This window comes from Coregonus clupeaformis, chromosome 29 (genome assembly GCF_020615455.1).
Source record: "Coregonus clupeaformis isolate EN_2021a chromosome 29, ASM2061545v1, whole genome shotgun sequence".
Lineage (NCBI taxonomy): Eukaryota > Metazoa > Chordata > Actinopteri > Salmoniformes > Salmonidae > Coregonus > Coregonus clupeaformis.
In genome coordinates, this window is record NC_059220.1 from 23816093 (window position 1) to 23835367 (window position 19275).

General features: G+C 46.7%; 1 protein-coding gene and 1 long non-coding RNA gene across 2 annotated transcripts; both read left to right on the forward strand.

Moving 5' to 3' along the window:
* The first annotated feature begins 1566 nt into the window (after positions 1 to 1566).
* Positions 1567 to 5891, forward strand: LOC121545220. The gene is made up of 3 exons (XR_005996217.1): positions 1567 to 1618; positions 2777 to 2862; positions 5796 to 5891. It is a non-coding gene; the product is annotated as an uncharacterized LOC121545220 (long non-coding RNA).
* A 115-nt stretch (positions 5892 to 6006) lies between these two features.
* tmem260 (transmembrane protein 260) lies at positions 6007 to 13339 on the forward strand. The gene is made up of 6 exons (XM_041854282.1): positions 6007 to 6185; positions 7246 to 7432; positions 7580 to 7719; positions 11111 to 11164; positions 11467 to 11551; positions 11698 to 13339. Exons 4-6 carry the CDS (start codon positions 11151 to 11153, stop codon positions 11950 to 11952), a joined length of 354 nt encoding a protein of 117 aa, XP_041710216.1. The 5' UTR covers positions 6007 to 6185; positions 7246 to 7432; positions 7580 to 7719; positions 11111 to 11150; the 3' UTR covers positions 11953 to 13339.
* Positions 13340 to 19275: the final 5936 nt, after the last annotated feature.

The window sequence follows — 19275 nt, forward strand, 5'->3', positions numbered from 1 at the left end:
TATTTTGTTGCATTACAACCTGTAATTTAAATGGATTTTTATTTGGATTTCATGTAATGGACATACACAAAATATTCCAAATTGATGAAGTGAAATGAAAAAAATACTTGTTAAAAAAAATTCTAAAAAATACATTACGGAATAGTGGTGCGTGCATATGTATTCACCCCCTTTGCTATGTGCAATCTAAGTGTCACATGATCTGTCACATGATCTCAGTATATATATATACACCTGTTCTGAAAGGCCCCAGAGTCTGCAACACCACCAAGCGAGGGGCACCACCAAGCAAGCGGCACCATGAAGACCAAGGACCTCTCCAAACAGGTCAGGGACAAAGTTGTAGAGAAGTACAGATCAGGGTTGGGTTATAAAAAAATATCAGAAACTTTGAACATCCCACGGAGCACCATTAAATCCATTATAAAAAAAATTGAAAGAATATGGCACCACAACAAACCTGCCAAGAGAGGGCCGCCCACCAAAACTCACGGACAAGGCAAGGAGGGCATTAATCAGAGAGGCAACAAGGAGACCAAAGATAACCCTGAAGGAGCTGCAAAGCTCCACAACGGAGATTGGAGTATCTGTCCATAGGACCACATTAAGCCGTACACTCCACAGAGCTGGGCTTTACGGAAGAGTGGCCAGAAAAAATACATTGCTTAAAGAAAAAAATAAGCAAACACGTTTGGTGTTCGCCAAAAGGCATGTGGGAGACTCCCCAAACATATGGAAGAAGGTACTCTGGTCAGATGAGACTAAAATTGAGCTTTTTAACCATCAAGGAAAACGCTATGTCTGGCGCAAACCCAAAACCTCTCATCACCCTGAGAACACCATCGGCAGGGACTGGGAAACTGGTCAGAATTGAAGGAATGATGGATGGCGCCAAATACAGGGAAATTCTTGAGGGAAACCTGTTTCAGTCATCCAGAGATTTGAGACTGGGGCGGAGGTTCACCTTCCAGCAGGACAATGACCCTAAGCATACTGCTAAAGCAACACTCAAGTGGTTTAAGGGGAAACATTTAAATGTCTTGGAATGGCCTAGTCAAAGCCCAGACCTCAATCCAATTGAGAATCTGTGGTATGACTTAAAGATTGCTGTACACCAGCGGAACCTATCCAACTTGAAGAAGCTGGAGCAGTTTTGCCTTGAAAAATGGGCAACAATCCCAGTGGCTAGATGTGCCAAGCTTATAGAGACATACCCCAAGAGACTTGCAGCTGTAATTGCTGCAAAAAGTGGCTCTACAAAGTATTGACTTTGGGGGAATAGCTATGCACACTCAAGTTTTCAGTTTTTTTGTCTTATTTCTTGTTTGTTTCACAATAACAAATATTTTGCATCTTCAAAGTGGTAGGCATGTTGTGTAAATCAAATGATACAAACCCCCAGAAAATCCATTTTAATTCCAGGTTGTAAGGCAACAAAATAGAAAAAATGCCAAGGGGGGTGAATACTTCCGCAAGCCACTGTATATTACAGTATCTTGGAGCTTTACCACAAACTCCAATGTGGGAGGGATGGTAGTGATTGTTGATGTGTTTCTTTCTTTAATAATTGACCCTAGGCCAAGACAGAGGGTACTGTGAACCTCACCATGATTCTACAGTGAGTATTATTAGTCATTGCTATAGCATTAATTTATGTTTTAGATTTTTGGTTGGCACAATTCACACATTTTAATTGAACACTTTGTTTTACACATTGTTTCCATTTATTTGAGCTTTTAGGGTATTTTATTTCAAATAGTTTTTCTGGTATATTACATTAAATGTTGAATATTTAAGGTTATTTGTTGGATAATGTGATCTGTAGAAGTGAAAGAGTGGTTTTCTAATGCTTTTGGCTCTAGACATCACACAAAAACCCATCAGTTCTGTTCTGAAGGAGGGAATCCATCCATCGCCAGGACTGGAGCCTGTCTCTCCCTCTCTTTCTCCTCTCTCCCCGGCGTTTGTTCTTCCCGCTCCCCTCTCTCCCATCAAAGCAGAACTGAACCTGCTTAGAGGGCCAAATCTCTGTGTTCTGTTTCTCCAGCAGTTTGAAATGATCACTCAGCTCTGGTGTTTAAGCATGACAAGCTGTGATGACAGACACTGCAATATAGCTAGAGAGATTGTGTTTTCCTCCAACAACCCCCTCTATCGCTCCCCACCGTCATCCAGCTTTTGGTATTTTTCTACGGCTGACTACGGGCGGGGAGTGTGCGCTTCTTAAGACCCCCCACCACCAGCCCCCCTCAGCCCGGCCCCCACCCACTTCCATCACCCCCGCTGGTTGATGGACAAGCACACCTTCAAGACGAGGGAGAGAGGCGAACATGACAAGCATGTCACATTGGGGACGTAAACCTCTCTAGAGAAGCTGACACAGTCTTACACACATAACACACACACACACATCGGCCTACACTCCCCGATATAGAGACTCAATACGCTGTCAAAAAGAGATGGGTATTAAAGAAGAGGCAGGGAACTATCTCTCTGCTCTGGGGAACTGTCTCTGTGACTGACAGGCTCTCTGACAGGGGTTGGGTGGAGGACACATTCATTGGTGTCTGTCAATCGGATGGAAGGGTGCATACAGTCAACAGAGTTAGTCTGTTTGAATGGGGAGAGGGCAGTTATTTGTGTCTTCCAGTCGCAAGAAAAGGAAGTGGGAGGGTATTCAGTAATTGGTGTCCTTCAGTTTGATGGAGGTTTGAGGGATGCGGTCATAGAGACATTGGTGTCTGCTAATCAGAGGTTTTTGGTGTGTGTGTGGCAGGGCTCAGCTGGACCACTGTATGGCTGACCTGTCCCTCCCTGTGCTGATCCTGGCTGGACTGGGCCTGTCCTCTCCTCCTGGGATAGGTAAGGAAACACACCAGACAGACAGACAGACAGACAGACAGACAGACAGACAGACAGACAGACAGACAGACAGACAGACAGACAGACAGACAGACAGACAGACAGACAGACAGACATTCATTCTCTCAGACAGGCACAATCCAAGTCCATATACACTCTATCTTCATTCCTTCTAGAGAAATAAAACCATTGCCAAGTGCTTTTAACATGAAAATAAACTATTCTAGCTGTCGTGCTGTCAAGGCACTGTACAATTAAAAGAAGAAAGGGAGATTTTGATGTATGTGTGTGTTTGTCTACTAGGTGTAATGATGTGTATGTGAATGCATGTATCTGTATGTAGCAGTGCTCTCTGATGCAGTAATTCATTACAGTAGTGCCTATGCTGGGGTCGGTTGGGTGCCACTGATAAGGCAGAGCAGAGCCAGGAAACCCATGAGCAGGGCTGTCCCCAGGGCACTGCCCACCCCCTGCCTCCCCCTGCCTCCCCTGACTCCCCCTGCCTTCCCTGGGGGGCACCCAGACACACTTGGCTTCACACACACATGGAAACACAAGCATGTATGTGCGCGCACACACATGTGCGCAAACACATGCGCAACATACGTGGGTCATTCCATTGAAATTCCATGAAAATGTCAGCAAAGTTTTCTGAAATACAGCACAAATAAAGATGTAATTTTTTTCCACTTTTCGTTTTCATTCACATATGTGTTTTGATTACCACTAGGGGATAGTGTTTTCTCATTATTTGATAAAACCATTTACAACCATCCTCTGTGCTGTCATGGTGATGTGAGGCAGAGTGGTAGGCCCCGTCACACAGTGACTCACACTCTGTCATCCAGACCCAACATTAGGAAAGTAATCATGCTGTGGGCTACAGAACATGTTAGCTGTGATAGTGTGTCTGTCTACAGGCGGAGTGATGTTATCTCTCTTGTACCTCGATACATTTGGGAGGGAATTGCACTGCATGTACTGTATTTTCATGTACCTATTGGGAGGTTGAAAATAAATGTGATTTGTTAAATGAACAGATACCCTGCACATACAGTACCAGTCAAAAGTTTGGACACACCTACTCATTCAAGAGTTTTTCTTTATTTTTACTATTTTCTACATTGTAGAATAATAGTGAAGACATCAAAACTATGAAATAACACATATGGAATCATATAGTAACAAAAACGTGTTAAACAAATCAAAATATATTTTATATTTGAGATTCTTCAAATAGCCACCCTTTGCCTTGATGACAGCTTTGCACAATCTTGGCATTCTCTCAACCAGCTTCGCCTGGAATGCTTTTCCAACAGTCTTGAAGGAGTTCCCACATGTGCTGAGCACTTGTTGGCTGCTTTTCCTTCACTCTGCGGTCCGACTCATCCCAAACCATCTCAATTTGGTTGAGGTCGGGGGATTGTGGAGGCCAGGTCATCTGATGCAGCATTCCATCACTCTCCTTCTTGTTAAAATAGCCCTTACCCAGACTGGAGGTGTGGTGGGTCATTGTTCTGTTGAAAAACAAATGATAGTCCCACTAAGCCCAAACCAGATGGAATGGCGTATCGCTCTAGAATGCTGTGGTAGCCATGCTGGTTAAGTGTGCCTTGAATTCTACATAAATCACAGACAGTGTCACCAGCAAAGCACCCCCACACCATAACTCCTCCTCCTCCATGCTTTACGGTGGGAAATACACATGCGGAGATCATCCGTTCACCCACTGCGCGTCTCACAAAGACACGGTGGTTGGAACCCAAAATCTCAAATTTGGACTCCAGACCAAAGGACACATATCTACCGGTCTAATGTCCATTGCTCGTGTTTCTTGGCCCAAGCAGGTCTCTTCTTATTATTGGTGTCCTTTAGTAGTGGTTTCTTTGCAGCAATTCGACCATGAAGGCCTGATTCACACAGTCCCCTCTGAACAGTTGATGTCTGTTACTTGAACTCTGTGAAGCATTTATTTGGGCTGCAATTTCTGAGGCTGGTAACTCTAATGAACTTATCCTCTGCAGCAGTTAACTCTGGGTCTTCCATTCCTGTCACGGTCCTCATGAGAGCCAGTTTCATCATAGCGCTTGATGGTTTTTGCGACTGCACTTGAAGAAACTTTCAAAGTTCTTGAAATGTTCCGTATTGACTGACCTTCATGTCTTAAAGTAATGATGGCTGTCGTTTCTCTTTGCTTATTTGAGCTGTTCTTGCCATAATATGGACTTGGTCTTTTACCAAATAGGGCTATCTTCTGTATACCCCTCCTACCTTGTCACAACACAACTGATTGGCTCAAACGCATTAAGAAGGAAAGAAATTTCAGAAATTAACTTTTAAGAAGGCACACCTGTTAATTGAAATGCATTCCAGGTGACTACCTCATGAAGCTGCTTGAGAGAATGCCAAGCGTGTGCAAAGCTGTCATCAAGGCAAAGGTTGGCTATTTGAAGAATCTCAAATATAATTTTTGTTGTTGATTTTTTAACACTTTTGTGGTTACTACATGATTCCATATGTGTTATTTCATAGTTTTGATGTCTTCACTATTATTCTACAATGTAGAAAATAGTAAAAAATAAAGAAAAACCTTGGAATGAGTAGGTGTGTTCAAACTTTTGACTGGTACTGTATGTGAATTTGTCCCAACACTTTTGGTCCCCTAAAATGAGGGGACTATGTACAAAAAGTGCTGTGTTTTCTAAACGGTTCACCCGATAAGGATTAAAAATGTAAGCTGACAGTCTGCACTTTAACCTCATAGTCATTGTATAATTTCAAATCAAAAGTGATGGAGTACAGAGCTAAAACAAAACAAAAATGTGTAGCTGTCCCAATAATTACGCAAGGCACTGTATATGGTATTTCTATATACAGTAACTATTGTAAATCCAGTGGTCTTATGGTGATAAATGCCTGTCTTTCCCCTTCAGGAGGCGCCGTGTTGTTCCCTGGCTGCTGATGGCCATGCTGCTACTCTACTCCCTGTTCTTCGCCTGGAGAGCCAACCTGGACACCAGCAGACCCCTACTGCTGGGAGTGGTGAGTGTTGAGCCATGGGGCTTAGTTAGGGCAGGGAGGTGACTGGATGGGCCTGAGTTGGGCTGCCACAATCTCCTCTGGCCGTGTTGTGTGTTTGGTCTCTCTGCAGGTGGAGTGGCTCTGGCTCCAGAGCGATGCTGTGGTGTGTGTGCTGGCTGGGCTGGGCCTGAATTGGACACACACAGGCCTGGAGAGGAGGCTAGGACATGGGAGTCTGTGGAGGGCCAGATGCCGGATCTTCACTGTAGGTCTCCTGGCACACATGGCGCAATCAACCATCGGTAAGCATCATATCTAGTAAAATGAACATCAACTGACTTTGGCTTGATGGCACCATCCTGTGTGTGGTGTTACAACACTGTAGTATTTTTACTGGCACCAACTGATTTCAGGATGACAGACAAACTAGAAAATAAATGTTGACTTGTAGCTAGAGCACGTGTCAAACTCAATAATATTTATTTTGCGGGAAATAACGATCTCAGTCGACATTGAAATGACTTAAACTAAATCCAAACTGTGTAGAAATGATAATGACCTGCATTTATGGTCTCCTCACTCTGTCCAGCTTACTAACAGTCATCAAATGAAAGCTTGACAGTCAGGGAGCATCGAAAATGTTAAAAGCGATGGATAGAGGACTCGTTTTTGCAGATTTAGACGGCAAGAAAATATAATCCATTTTAAGTGCGCTCCTCCGGACCTCGATGGAGACAGAATGCGGCCCGAGGGGAAAATGAGTTTGACACCCCTGAGCTAGAGGGTCACACACAAAACATCTTGAGAATTTTACTGACAAAAATCTCTCTGCACTTGTTTCACCTGAGCTATCCCAATCATTGTCTCTGTACTTCAAACTGGGGCCCTGCACTCCACATGCCAGGTATTTCATTCTCCCGTCTCTCCTCACCCCATGGTAGGGGCTAAAAAGAGGCACGGTTAGCACATAGATTCCACTGTGAATGCTGAGTGTGAGATGTTAGCCATGAGAGGCAGCAGATTACACCAGTGTGGTGCTGCGCTCTGCCAGGCAGACTGAGGGAGCCATCACACAGCTGCTTTGATCAGGGGGAGAGCCTGTCCTACGCTGTCAGACCCATCGCACCTGTCTACCCACGATTAAATAGACAGAGCTGGGGTGGGGGGAATGACAACTTACCACAGAGGCACTTGAAAGCATGCATACAGTACAAAGACACACACACACACAGAGACCATCCTCAGTAGTGGAGATGTACAAACAGAACTTCACTAAAAGGAAATGTACACAGACACACAGTTGTAAGAGAAGATATGTTAACTCCTGTTGACTTGTAAAGGTTTGTGTTGCATCCCTCCCAGGGGGTGTGATCAGAGCAGTAACAGTGTGGTGGAGCGGTTTGGGCGGGAGCTTCTGGTCCCTCCAGACTCTATCATCCTGACCCGGGGAGACCTCCCAGGGAACTCCCTGCGCTACCTCTACTACTGCCAGGGGGTCCGGCCTGATGTATGCCTCGTTGACCAGGAGGTCGATACTTTGCCACTTAGGGTAACTTGCATTGGTTTTAAGTCCAGGTCAGGAATTCCATTTATTCAGCTTTATGATAATAGCTTTGTAAATAGAGGTCATACATGATAGACAATAGATGATCCTAGTAAGGCTCCTGTTTGTTGACCTCTCTCTCTGCTCCTCCAGATGATGACGTAGAGCTGGTACGTGGCCAAGCTGGGCCAGCATCACCCTTTGGTTCACTTCCAAGGGCGCTGGTGGGACCCGGTCTACACTGAGGAGAAAGACACCTTCAGTCTGGAGCAGTTCCTCTCTCACAACACATAGTGAGTCACTGGGAGAGAAGGGAGGGAGAGGGAGAGAATACCATAGAGATACATACGGTGTCTTTCTTTATGGAGAATGCATGGATTGACTGAATGGATGAAAGGACGAGTGAAAAATGAGAGTGAATGAAGAGGACAACAATGGAATGAGTAGAAAGTGTGAGGAATGGTGAGATTGAAGGAGAGCACTGAGTGGTTGATACAATGAGGAGTGCATGGAGGAGATAAGAACTACAGTATTAAGGACTATAACACCAGGCTACTGCCCCATGAGGAGTCATAATACTTCGTCCATGTCTGTGAAAGACTGTGGAGAAAGACTGAAAATAAACATATACAGTGCATTCTGAAAGTATTCAGACCCCTTGACTTTTTCCACATTTTGTTACGTTACAGCCTTATTCTAAAATTGATTTAATTGTTTTTTTCCCCTCATCATTCTACACACAATACCTCATAATGGCAAAAAACTGAAATATCACATTTACATAAGTATTCAGACCCTTTACTCAGTACTTTATCGAAGCACTTTTGGCAGCGATTACAGCCTCAAATCTTCTTGGGTATGATGTTACAAGCTTGGCACACCTGTATTTGGGGAGTTTCTCCCATTCTTCTCTGCAGATCCTCTCAAGCTCTGTTAGGTTGGATGGGGAGCGTCGCTGCACAGCTATTTCCAGGTCTCTCCAGAGATGTTTGATCAGGTTCAAATCTGGGCTCTGGCTGGGCCACTCAAGGACATTCAGAGACTTGTCCTGAAGCCACTCCTGTATTGTCTTGGCAGTGTGCTTAGGGTTGTTATTCTGTTGGAAGGTGAACCTTCGCCCCAGTCTGAGGTCCTGAGCGCTCTGGAGCAGGTTTTCATCAAGGATCTCTCTGTACTTTGCTCTGTTCATCATTCCCTCAATCCTGACTAGTCTCTCAGTCCCTGCCGCTCAAACACATCGCCACAGCATGCTGCTGCCACCACCATGCTTCACCGTAGAGATGGTACCAGGTTTCCTCCAGACTTGACGCTTGGCATTCAGGTCCAAGAGTTCAATCTTAGTTTTATCAGACCAGAGAATCTTGTTTCTCATGGTCTGAGAGTCCTTTAGGTGCCTTTTGGCAAACTCCAAGTGGCCTGTCATGTGCCTTTTACTGAGGAGTGGCTTCCGTCTGGCCACTCTACCATAAAGGCCTGATTGGTGGAGTGCTGCAGAGATGGTTGTCCTTCTGGAAGGTTCTCCCATCTCCACAGAGGAACTCTGGAGCTCTGTCAGAGTGACTATCAGGTTCTTGGTCACCTCCCTGACCAAGGCCCTTCTCCCCCGATTGCTCAGTTCTGCCGGGCGGCCAGCTCTAAGAAGAGTCTTGGTGGTTCCAAACTTCTTCCATTTAAGAATGATGGAGGCTACTGTGTTCTTGAGGACCTTCAATGCTGTAGACATTTTTTGGTACCCTTCCCCAGATCTGTGCCTCGACACAATCCTGTCTCGGAACTCTACGGACAATTCCTTTGACCTCATGGCTTGGTTTTTGCTCTGATATGCACTGTCAACTGTGGGACCTTATATAGACAGGTGTGTGCCTTTCCAAATCATGTCCAATCAATTGAATTTACCACAGGTGGACTCCAATCAAGTTGTAGAAACATCTCAAGGATGATCAATGGAAACAGGATTAACCTGAGCTCAATTTCGAGTCTCATAGCAAAGGGTCAGAATACTTATGTAAATAAGGTATTTCTGTTTTTTATTTTTAATACATTTGCTAACATTTCTAAAAACCTGTTTTCGCTTTGTCATTATGGGGTATTGTGTGTAGATTGCTGAGAATGTTTATTTATTTAATCCATTTTAGAATAAGGCTGTAACGTAACAAAATGTGGAAAAAGTGAAGGGGTCTGAATACTTTACGAATGTACTGTATACAGTATATTTATGTTTTATCCATCTGACTATATTACTTGAGGGATACAGAGAACAAATGGGTTGGACAGGACTCCTGTAAATGCCAAGCCCACCAGGGGGCAGTGTTTGCTTGGCCAACAGGGGGGCAACACTGACCAGTGGGATCAACCCTCAGGGCACAGCATAGGAGAGTGGAGCAGTAGGAATGGGAGAGAGTTGAAAGGTGTGCGTGTGTGCACATGCTTGTGTTTGTTGGGTATGAGGTGGAGGCACATATGCTTCCCATGTATGCTTATTCAATTCTATCAGAAGTCACCTGGGGTGAGAGTGAGTATTGTTTGAGGGGAGATAGATAGCTGAGGGTAGTTCCCTTTAGGGCCTCCGGCACTGTGGTTCAGCTCTGTCCACCTCAGCAGCATGGTCACAGTGCCTGCCTGGTCTGCAGGGGGGCTGTGCTGGCCTACATCAGGCTGCCTGACGGGGACCCCAGCTGGGAGAGGAGCTTCTCTCGCTGGCCCCTGGGCGTGTGTGACCACTTGGTGCCTGTCCAGGAGCCCTTCCACCCGGAGGAGTGGGCCCGCCGCACCCACTACATCTACATCTGGACCGAGCCACACAACAGATACACAGTACACTACACCTACAGCCCAGAGGGCCCTCTGGAGGGGTGGGGGCCCCGCTCAGCAGGAGAAGCTTACAGTTCATGGGGAGTCTGTGGTGTTCTGCTAGCTGCCATGGAAATGGTCATATTGTATGCCATAGCATGACGAACATGCTAGGCAAGTTAGTTAGGAATCCAGTGATCATACACTTCTATAGCACAATAGGAATCTTCTGTTCAGTGATACTCTTTGGTGTTGACTTCTCTATGTGGTCTTTCACAATACTGGCAGAGACTTAACGGACGTTCCTACAGCAAGGTTTCCTCTGTTCTCCGTGCTCTGATCCAGCAGCTCTTTCTGCGTTATACCAAAGCAAGACATTAGGCCTTCAGCCATTTGAAATGAGACTGAAGATGAAACATAATGAGTTTCTTATTGCGTTTTGTCAATAAGTGTGTCAAAAGTGGAATTAGTCAAAGCTCCGTATTCTGTTGCCGTTGCCAGCAGTCCCTCATTCACTGCGATAATCATGGCTGAATACTGTGACATTATTTCCTTTGCCCTCACTACAAGCGTGTCCGTCGATGCCCGCAAGCCAAATATTAGCTCGGAACCCTGCTAAAATATTATTTTGAAGAAGAGGTCGTGTTTATACGCAACAACATGAAACAGGATATATGGTTCCTTCCATGTCTAATGTGTTGGTATTATTGTTGCTCAACAGTACTGTACTGTATATTCACATTGGGTTTGTGAAAACCTAAACCTGCACACTTTGAACAATGTATATTAACATCCATAATGATACAGAATTAATATGATTGTGTGGAAGGAATGATGCGTAAGAAAAGCCCTAGGGGTGTTGAGATAAAGAGCTGTTTTTGTGTCTGGTTCCAGTTTCCACCCAGGGTCCTGGGAGAGGGTGGCTAACGAGGAGATGTGGCAGGCCAGGTACAGTAAAGAGTTAACATTGAAAACACTGACTCCCTTTTCTCTCTTACGGTCACTGTATATATGTATAGTTTACAGATAGAGCCTCTATGACAGATCACCCTAATCTGCTAGCTAAAACATCTACATAACCCACTCTGGTGTGGTAGAGCACCAGCTATTCTACATGAAATGCTGTTGTGTAGCTAGCATCTACATAAATCACTCTTTTCTGCTAGTGCATCTCTGTGGATAAATCTCCACGGTTCATCCATCCATCCAGCACTTAGCCCTGAGCCTGTGATATGTTCTGTTTGTTTCAGGATGAAGACTGCTTTCTTTCTGTTTGACCTAGCTGAGAGGATCCAGGGAGAGGGGAAAGCTCGCCTGTTTGAGCTCTCCTACACTGTGAGGCAGTCCTCCCATAGCAAATAAATAGGAGGATGAGCATGAACCATAATCGCATAGCTTAGAAGTACCATATACGGTCAATAATTGTATATTGGTGCTTGTTATGGTCATTGTATACAAGTTGTGTTCTTTGTGATTGACAGCTGTATAAGGAGATCGTGGAGAGGCACACAGACTACCCTCCCAACTGGGATAGGAACCTGGCCCTGGCCAGCGAGAGGCTCCTGCGCTCGGGGAAACAGGGCCACAGCCCTGACAGCCTGCTGACCTGCAGCATCCAGCACTTCAGCATGTACCTGGACAAGGAGCCCACGGACTCCCAGGCCCCCGCCATCCGCACCGCCGTCTCCCACCTGCTGCAGGAGAGGACCAGGGTCCGGCAGAGACGCACCCCCTGAGGGAGGGGAGGGTTAGATGGAGCAGGCACACAGGGAGTGGGCTTCTACTGTTACTACAGGACACTATTGACATGGAGACTCTTAGGAGAAGAGGTCCTCACAACTCATTGTTGAAAGGAGGTTCCAGTGTTGCAGCCAGGGTACTTTGACTGGTGCTCTAGCCTCTTGTGGTTGGGCTAAAGGGTTTTCTCAAGGGTTGAACAGACTGGGCTCTCTGGAGGTGTTTGGATACAGGTTTACCTGCACTCATAGATCATGTAACAATGTATGTATGACGACCTGCACCATTCTTCCATGAAGTAGGTCATGAAAAACGTCCCTTGTCAAAGACTTGGCTAGAAAATGGTACATAATATGGAGGTGGTGTTGTTGGAGGTAGTGCTGGCGATGAGGCTCTCTGTGATGGGGTGGGGTTGTCCAGACAAACAGGACCCTGGCTGCACCTCACACTGCGGGAATGTTTTCCACTGGGGACGTTACATGACTTTTGCAGCCTGGACTGAACCCAATCAAGTTGTTCATGTCTCCCACACACACACACTCTTTTATTGACTATTTCCCTGCCTCTCTCTGCATCTCTTCCTCTGCCTCTCTCACGGCTTTTAACGTTGTGATTATGTGGCCTCCTGCTGATTTAGTTCTCTTTTTCTCCCATTAGGAGGGTCAGGCTGAGATTGAGGGAAACCCAATTTGTGCGCAGAAATGGGGGATTAGAGCAGGCTCTTAATCTGGGACAGACTTGTGCAGTGCCACGCTGTCCTCTGGGATCTTAGCACGACCCCGGCTCCCAATCGCCACCACTGCCCACCAACTATCCATCCATCTGAGATGGTCCTTTAAAAAACAAATGGATTCAAGGAGCTTTTTTTCTCCTTTTGACGGCAGAGCTATAATCCCTCACAAATTTTAATGAAATATTAAATGTTACACTGCCAGGGACCCTTTTAGAGGTGTGTGTGTGCTCCTCCTGTGAAACACAGACATGCAGAGAGAAACACACACACACACTGAATATTGGAGCGCTTTCATCTCCAGAGAGACATTCCGTTGCGCAGACATTGAGAGTCATAACTACAGTCACACAGACACTCAGAGACGTTGCGGACAGACACTCAGAGACGTTGCAGACAGACATGCAAAGGTCCTCAGCAGCACGACCCAGTCTCCTAGAGAGATGGACCCAGTCACTTGAGGCTGGTCTGAGAGACATGATGGCATGCAGAGCCAGTGGACAGAGTACACTTGATAACATCTTTAACTATCTCACCTTTCATTGATACCTTTCCCTTTCATTCCCTCTTCCCTCTGTTCTTGCATAGACCTTCTACCTCGCTTACCTTTCACAGTCTCAGTCAATGAACACGCTATTTTTTCTGCTGTCCACAGATTAAAATACTCTAATAAAGATTCACTTTTCCACTTAAAATGTTCTCAGAGCTTTTTTCTACTGTGTTTATTTTTCCTATGAGACATTTTATTTCTGGTGTATGTATTTACTGATGTATCAAATATGACAAATTAGTATTAAAAGGAGATGCAAAAAAAATCGATGTGAATCTATAGTAGAATGTACAGCTGTTTGATATATATGTTGTGTTTTTCGCTCACTTTCTCACCTTACATTATAATTTGCCTTTTCTCGTGTCCTCTCTTCTACTTGAATCTCCCTCTCTGTCCTCTCCCTCTTCTTTCTCCCTCCCTCGCTCTCTCTCATCCCTCTCTTACATCCCTCTCTCTCCCTGTCTCTCCCCCCCCCCCCCTGTCTCTGAGAGTCAGTTGCCCACCCCAAATCAGCAAGCTGCCGAAGGATTGTAGGAACCCATGGAATCGCCGTGACCACAGATGCAGGCAGGGAGCCACAGCAACGCTGGAATGTGGGGCGTCTGAGGAGATAAGAGCTGTGAGCCCAGCCAGGGAGAGAGGGAGAGGGAAGGGATGGAGGGAGAGGGGGAAAGAGACAGAGAGAGGGTGAGAGAGAGGCAAGCCTGTGAATGGGAGACAGAGAGACAACACTATAAACAGCCGGAAAAAGAGAATAGCGACAGAGCAGAAAAGAGAGGGGGGGTACATGGGGGGCACACACTGGAGATGGGAAGCCAGCCTTATTCGTCTTTGCATTTCATTTACATCCCTGGCCGTATCGACCAATCGGATTGGGAGCAAAGCCCAGGGCTTAGGAGGGGAATAAAAAGACAAAATGCCTTTGCTGCTCTCATCCCTCCCTGATAATACCCCTTCTGTTTTTCTTTTCTCTTTTTCTCCCGTCTATAAGTAGATACTGTCCGAAATGCCAGCGGAAAAGCGACACCTCCGCTTGCTGTGCATCTCAGATAGACCGAAAGGGAGCAGGGGCTGAAAAGACAGCTTTAGCGTCTGGGCCTATCTCCTCTGCTCTCTGGCTGGATGGAGAATGTTGGGGTAGAGGGGGTGGTGTTTGGGAACAGAATGGTGGGTGGAATAGGCATAATGTACTGAGCTGGCCACAGATTTTGCATCATCTTACACTCTGAAAAACTTCCCTGCAGATCAGTTTCCTAAGCAGGTAAACCTGTTTCAAGGGTGTTTACTCTCATTTCTGTGATCCTGGCCAATGACCGCGACTGAACTTGACATATTTTTAGCACAGGATTGTTCTTGTTATTCATCCATACTTGTAGGTTTGTGTAATGCAGTGGCTGTTGATGGTTGGTTTTGCACTGTAGGTCTTATAGATGACAGTGTGGAGTGGAGTGTCCCCATAGTAGTGCTGGGGCTCCAAGGTGCCTTAGCACCAGCAGACAAGCTGGAATATCCAAGGTGTTTCCAATTTTTATCATTGGTTGTTTTTCTAGTGTAGGCCCAACAAGCCAAAAGTCTAATAGAACATGCATGGGACCAAAGCACGTTCCTTTGTGTTATATGGTTATTTTACTCTTGGAGAATGACTATGTTGACCTGTTGTAATGCGTGAGTTGCCATGCTTGCAGGTTGAGTTTGCCATTGCCTTGACGAGTGTGTGTCTCAGTGTGTGACAGCCATTGTTTGAGACCCTGCAGGTACAGTGTGTTTGTGGGTTTACGGAGAGTCTGTTTGTACAGGTGCTAGCAGCTCTCTCCATTGTCTTTACTGTATATTTCTTTGTGTTGGTTTGTTTGTCTCCTGTTGTGCGGAAAGTCTAAATGTGTATTCTCCGCCTGTGTTTTTAAAGGGACAAAGTCATTGTGTTGATGAGAACTTTGTCCCTGTCTTGGTGTAGGAATACAAGGTCTATTGTGTTGTCACATGACCTTGTGTTGTTGCTGCTGCTGATATAGAGCTTATTGAAAGGACTTGTTGTTGAACAGATGAGTATCCTTCACAACAGGGACCTACAGCAAAGCATGTAGACACAGGGAGGGAGGCCCTGTTACCTGCCTCCACCAGACGCCTGGGGAAGATGGTCACCTCAGGACCCCCTACTATACCTCCACAGCATCCTCCTCCTCGTCTCTTTTAATAAAGCCCTCAACAATAGGGACAGATATGGGAGGGATTAGGGGTCAGGGGGTTGGGGGATTTGGCCATCTACGTTTTCAGGATCAATCTTGAACCCTTGCTAATCTCTGGCCCCAGCCCCTACATACCTCCAATGGGCTGCCTGGCCCTAGCCTGGGTGAGGCCTGGCCCTGCCTGGCTGTGCTGCTCCTTTAGCAGGACATGAGAGGTGGGTGGTGTCTGGCTGATAGGAAAGGAGCCATGTTCCTCTGTCCAGGTTGGGGAGGTGGTTGAGGGATAAGGACTTTACCCAGGCAGCCAGGGGCATGGAGGACCACAGGGGATGTATGGACTAAGGGTTTTTACCCTGTCTCCATAGTACACCTCCGCCCTAAATCTCGACTGACAGGTTTGTGCGTTTTTTCAATATGTATTACAGTATAGTAAATGTGAAAACCTCTTGGAGTTATACTTGGCTAAGTTAATTTTATCCTAAATTCCCGTTGTTATCTTGTGTACACACATTTGTTTATTTGATACAGCCCCTCTGCACCACTGCACTTTCTTATATCAAAGACAGCAGTGCAGAGCATAATTCAAAATGGCTACTGTGGAGAAAGGTCTCGCTCCGCATTACTATGGAAAGGCAGAAAAAGCCCCTTTCTCCGCTCCCTTAGATCTATTTAAATAATTGAGGAGTAAACTGACAAATTAGGCACCTTTATGGACGCCCCTGGACCCTCTCAGGGGTCTCTCTGTTTCCCCTATACAACAGAGCGCCACTGGGCATGTGATAATATCTCTGTTGGTTTTGAGAGGGGGTGAGGGAGTGGGCCAGAAGGGGTTTCACCAATCAAGCAGGCCACACTTCCTCCCTCAGGTTCTAATTTTGTGCGACATTAAAGAGCTCGGCCTCCATTTAGGACACAGAGAGGCATTTTCATAATTTGCCGCGTCTCTCAGCTCGCTTGGGGGGCCTCTTTTTCTATCTCTCTCTCTCTCTTCTGTCTCACTCCGTGTCTGAATGAGAGGCCTGGGGAAGAAGAGAGATTCATACCCTTGGTTTCTGTTGGCTGACTGTGTTTCTGCATAAATAAACTGGTAGTAGGTGAGGATACAGTAATAGTATAAAACAATCTCTGTTTAGACCTGAATCATGTCAGGTGTACATCACTACAGGTGTGTATCATTTACAACTCAGAGTAATTAAATATGCAAATAGTAAAACAACATGACCCTATTAGAAATCAGCTCACATTGTTCCTAAACACATGTATTTTGATTGTTTTCCTTTTGCTCGACACCACCACTCACAGCACAAGCATGAGTAAGCATTGATTCACATGTGATTGGTCACATCATTCACTGTCTCATGGGAGCATTTCACAGCTGACATACAGACAAGCTAATCTAAAATCCCCCAATTTACAAATGGAAATCCCACCATTCAATTGAGCTAATAGAGGGACTTGAATGGGGTAATGAGATGTGGTGTAATACTGTGTAAAAAGGCTGTAATGTTGTGTTGGTGTATGAGACTGTGTGACTGGGTGTTTGACTGTGTACAGTGATTAACGGGGCCTGCGGGGCTGACGGCGGCTCCGTGGCTGGGAAAGGGTGCTCCTCTCTGGGCAAGCAGATATGCCTGTCTACCGCTGGAGGTGGAGCCCTCTGTACCAGGACCAGAGGTGCAGGAGTGAAAGTACTCCCTGTGCTCTCAGTTCTTCCTCTCTCTCGCAACGCTGCTGCAGTGCTTGCAGATGTGCACAAACAAGGGAGGATTAAAGCAAAACGAATCTAAACAGACAAATGGAATTAGAGTGATGGGTGTCGGTGGGCTGGTTTCGGAGTGATAAACATAATGATGCTGTGTGCGTGTGTTCCAGTGTCTAGGGGATTATCTGTGGTTAGGTGTGTATGGCTGGGTGACTGCTTCTGGGTGTCTTTCTGTGTTTGCCTATCCGTCTGTTTTTGTAATTATGTGTGTATATATTTACTCAGTCTTTACTTGTATATGTGACAAATGTGTTACTGCAACTTGCCTCACAAACATCAGTCTGTGCCCTCTGCTTGTGACGATGTGTATGTCTCTCCTCTTCCTGTCGGCATTTGTTGGAATCATATTTTATTTTTGTTTATCACAGTACGTCTGTGTACAGCTGTTAATCCCAGACAGACAGGACTGCTTTTGTCTACTGGATATACACTGAGTGCACAAAACATTAAGATCACCTGCTCTTTCCATGACATAGACCAGCGGTACTCAACTCTTACCCTACGAGGTCCGGAGCCTGCTGGTTTTCTGTTCTACCTGATAATTAATTGCACACACCTGGTGTCCCTGTCAACGATGTAGTGATGGTGTGGTGGGGAATCAGGCGCAGAAGCAGAGGTACAGTCCAACAAGACTTTACTAAGCAAAATAATCCACAAGCGGCAGGAGGCCAAACAGACGCGCACAGGCGTCAACACACGATCGCACGAAAACACAGTGCGCAAAACTCTCCTAAACAGAGGAGGACACTACGAATACTGGCGTACTGGAAAAATAACACAGCTACGCAACCATCTGACAAGCGACAATTACACACAACACTATACACACAAACAGGGAACTAAATAGGGTGCATAATGAGACCTAACACAAAACAGGTGTGGCTAACAGACAAAACTAATCAAACAGGAAACACAGAACATAGAACGGTGGCAGCTAGAATTCCGGAGACGACGAACGCCGAAGCCTGCCCGAACAAGGGAGAGAGGCAGCCTCGGCCGAAACCGTGACAGTACCCCCCCTTGACGCGCGGCTCCAGACGCGCGCCGACTCCGGCCTTGGGGACGACCCGGAGGCCGCGGCGCAGGGCGCGTCGGATACCCCCGATGGAATTCCGTCAGGAGCGACGGGTCCAAAATGTCTCTCCTCGGCACCCAGCACCGCTCCTCCGGACCGTACCCCTCCCACTCCACTAGATACTGAAGACCCCCCCTCCGACGTCTAGAATCCAAGATGGATCTCACGGTGTACGCCGGTGCCCCCTCGATGTCCAACGGGGCGGAGGGGTCTCCAAGATCTCATGTTCTTGGAGTGGGCCCGCTACCACCCGGCCTGAGAAGGGACACATGGAACGAGGGGTTAATACACTTATACTCCACTGGTAACTGTAATCTATAACATACCTCGTTCAACCTTCTCAGGACTTTAAATGGCCCTACAAACCGCCGACCCAGTTTCCGACAGGGCAGGCGGAGGGGCAGGTTTCTGGTAGAGAGCCAGACTCGATCTCCAGGTGCGTACACAGGCCCCTCACTGCGGTGTAGGTCGGCGCTCGTCTTCTGTCGACGTATGGCACGCTGCAGATGGACGTGTGCAGCGTTCCACGTCTCCTCCGAGCGCCGCACCCACTCATCCACAGCGGGGGCCTCGATCTGGCTCTCATGCCATGGTGCCAGAACCGGCTGGTACCCTAAAACACACTGGAAAGGGGTTAGTTGGGTGGAGGAGTGGCGGAGAGAGTTCTGTGCCATCTCGGCCCAGGGCACATATCTCGCCCACTCCTCCGGCCGGTCCCGGCAGTATGTTCTGAGAAACCTGCCCACATCCTGGTTTACGCGTTCCACCTGCCCATTACTCTCCGGGTGGTAACCCGAGGTGAGGCTCACCGAGACCCCCAACCGCTCCATAAAAGCTCTCCAGACTCTGGAGGTGAATTGGGGACCCCGGTCAGCCACAATGTCCTCGGGCACCCCGTAGTGCCGGAACACATGAGTGAATAGTGCTTCGGCGGTCTGTAGGGCAGTAGGAAGACCCGGCATGGGGAGCAAACGACAGGCCTTAGAGAACCGGTCCACAACGACCAGGAGTGTAGTATT

Coding starts and splice junctions, on each gene's coding strand:
- tmem260 (XM_041854282.1), top strand. Junction 11,552..11,697: donor TGTTTGAGCTCTCCTACACT/GTGAGGCAGTCC, acceptor TGTGATTGACAG/CTGTATAAGGAGATCGTGGA.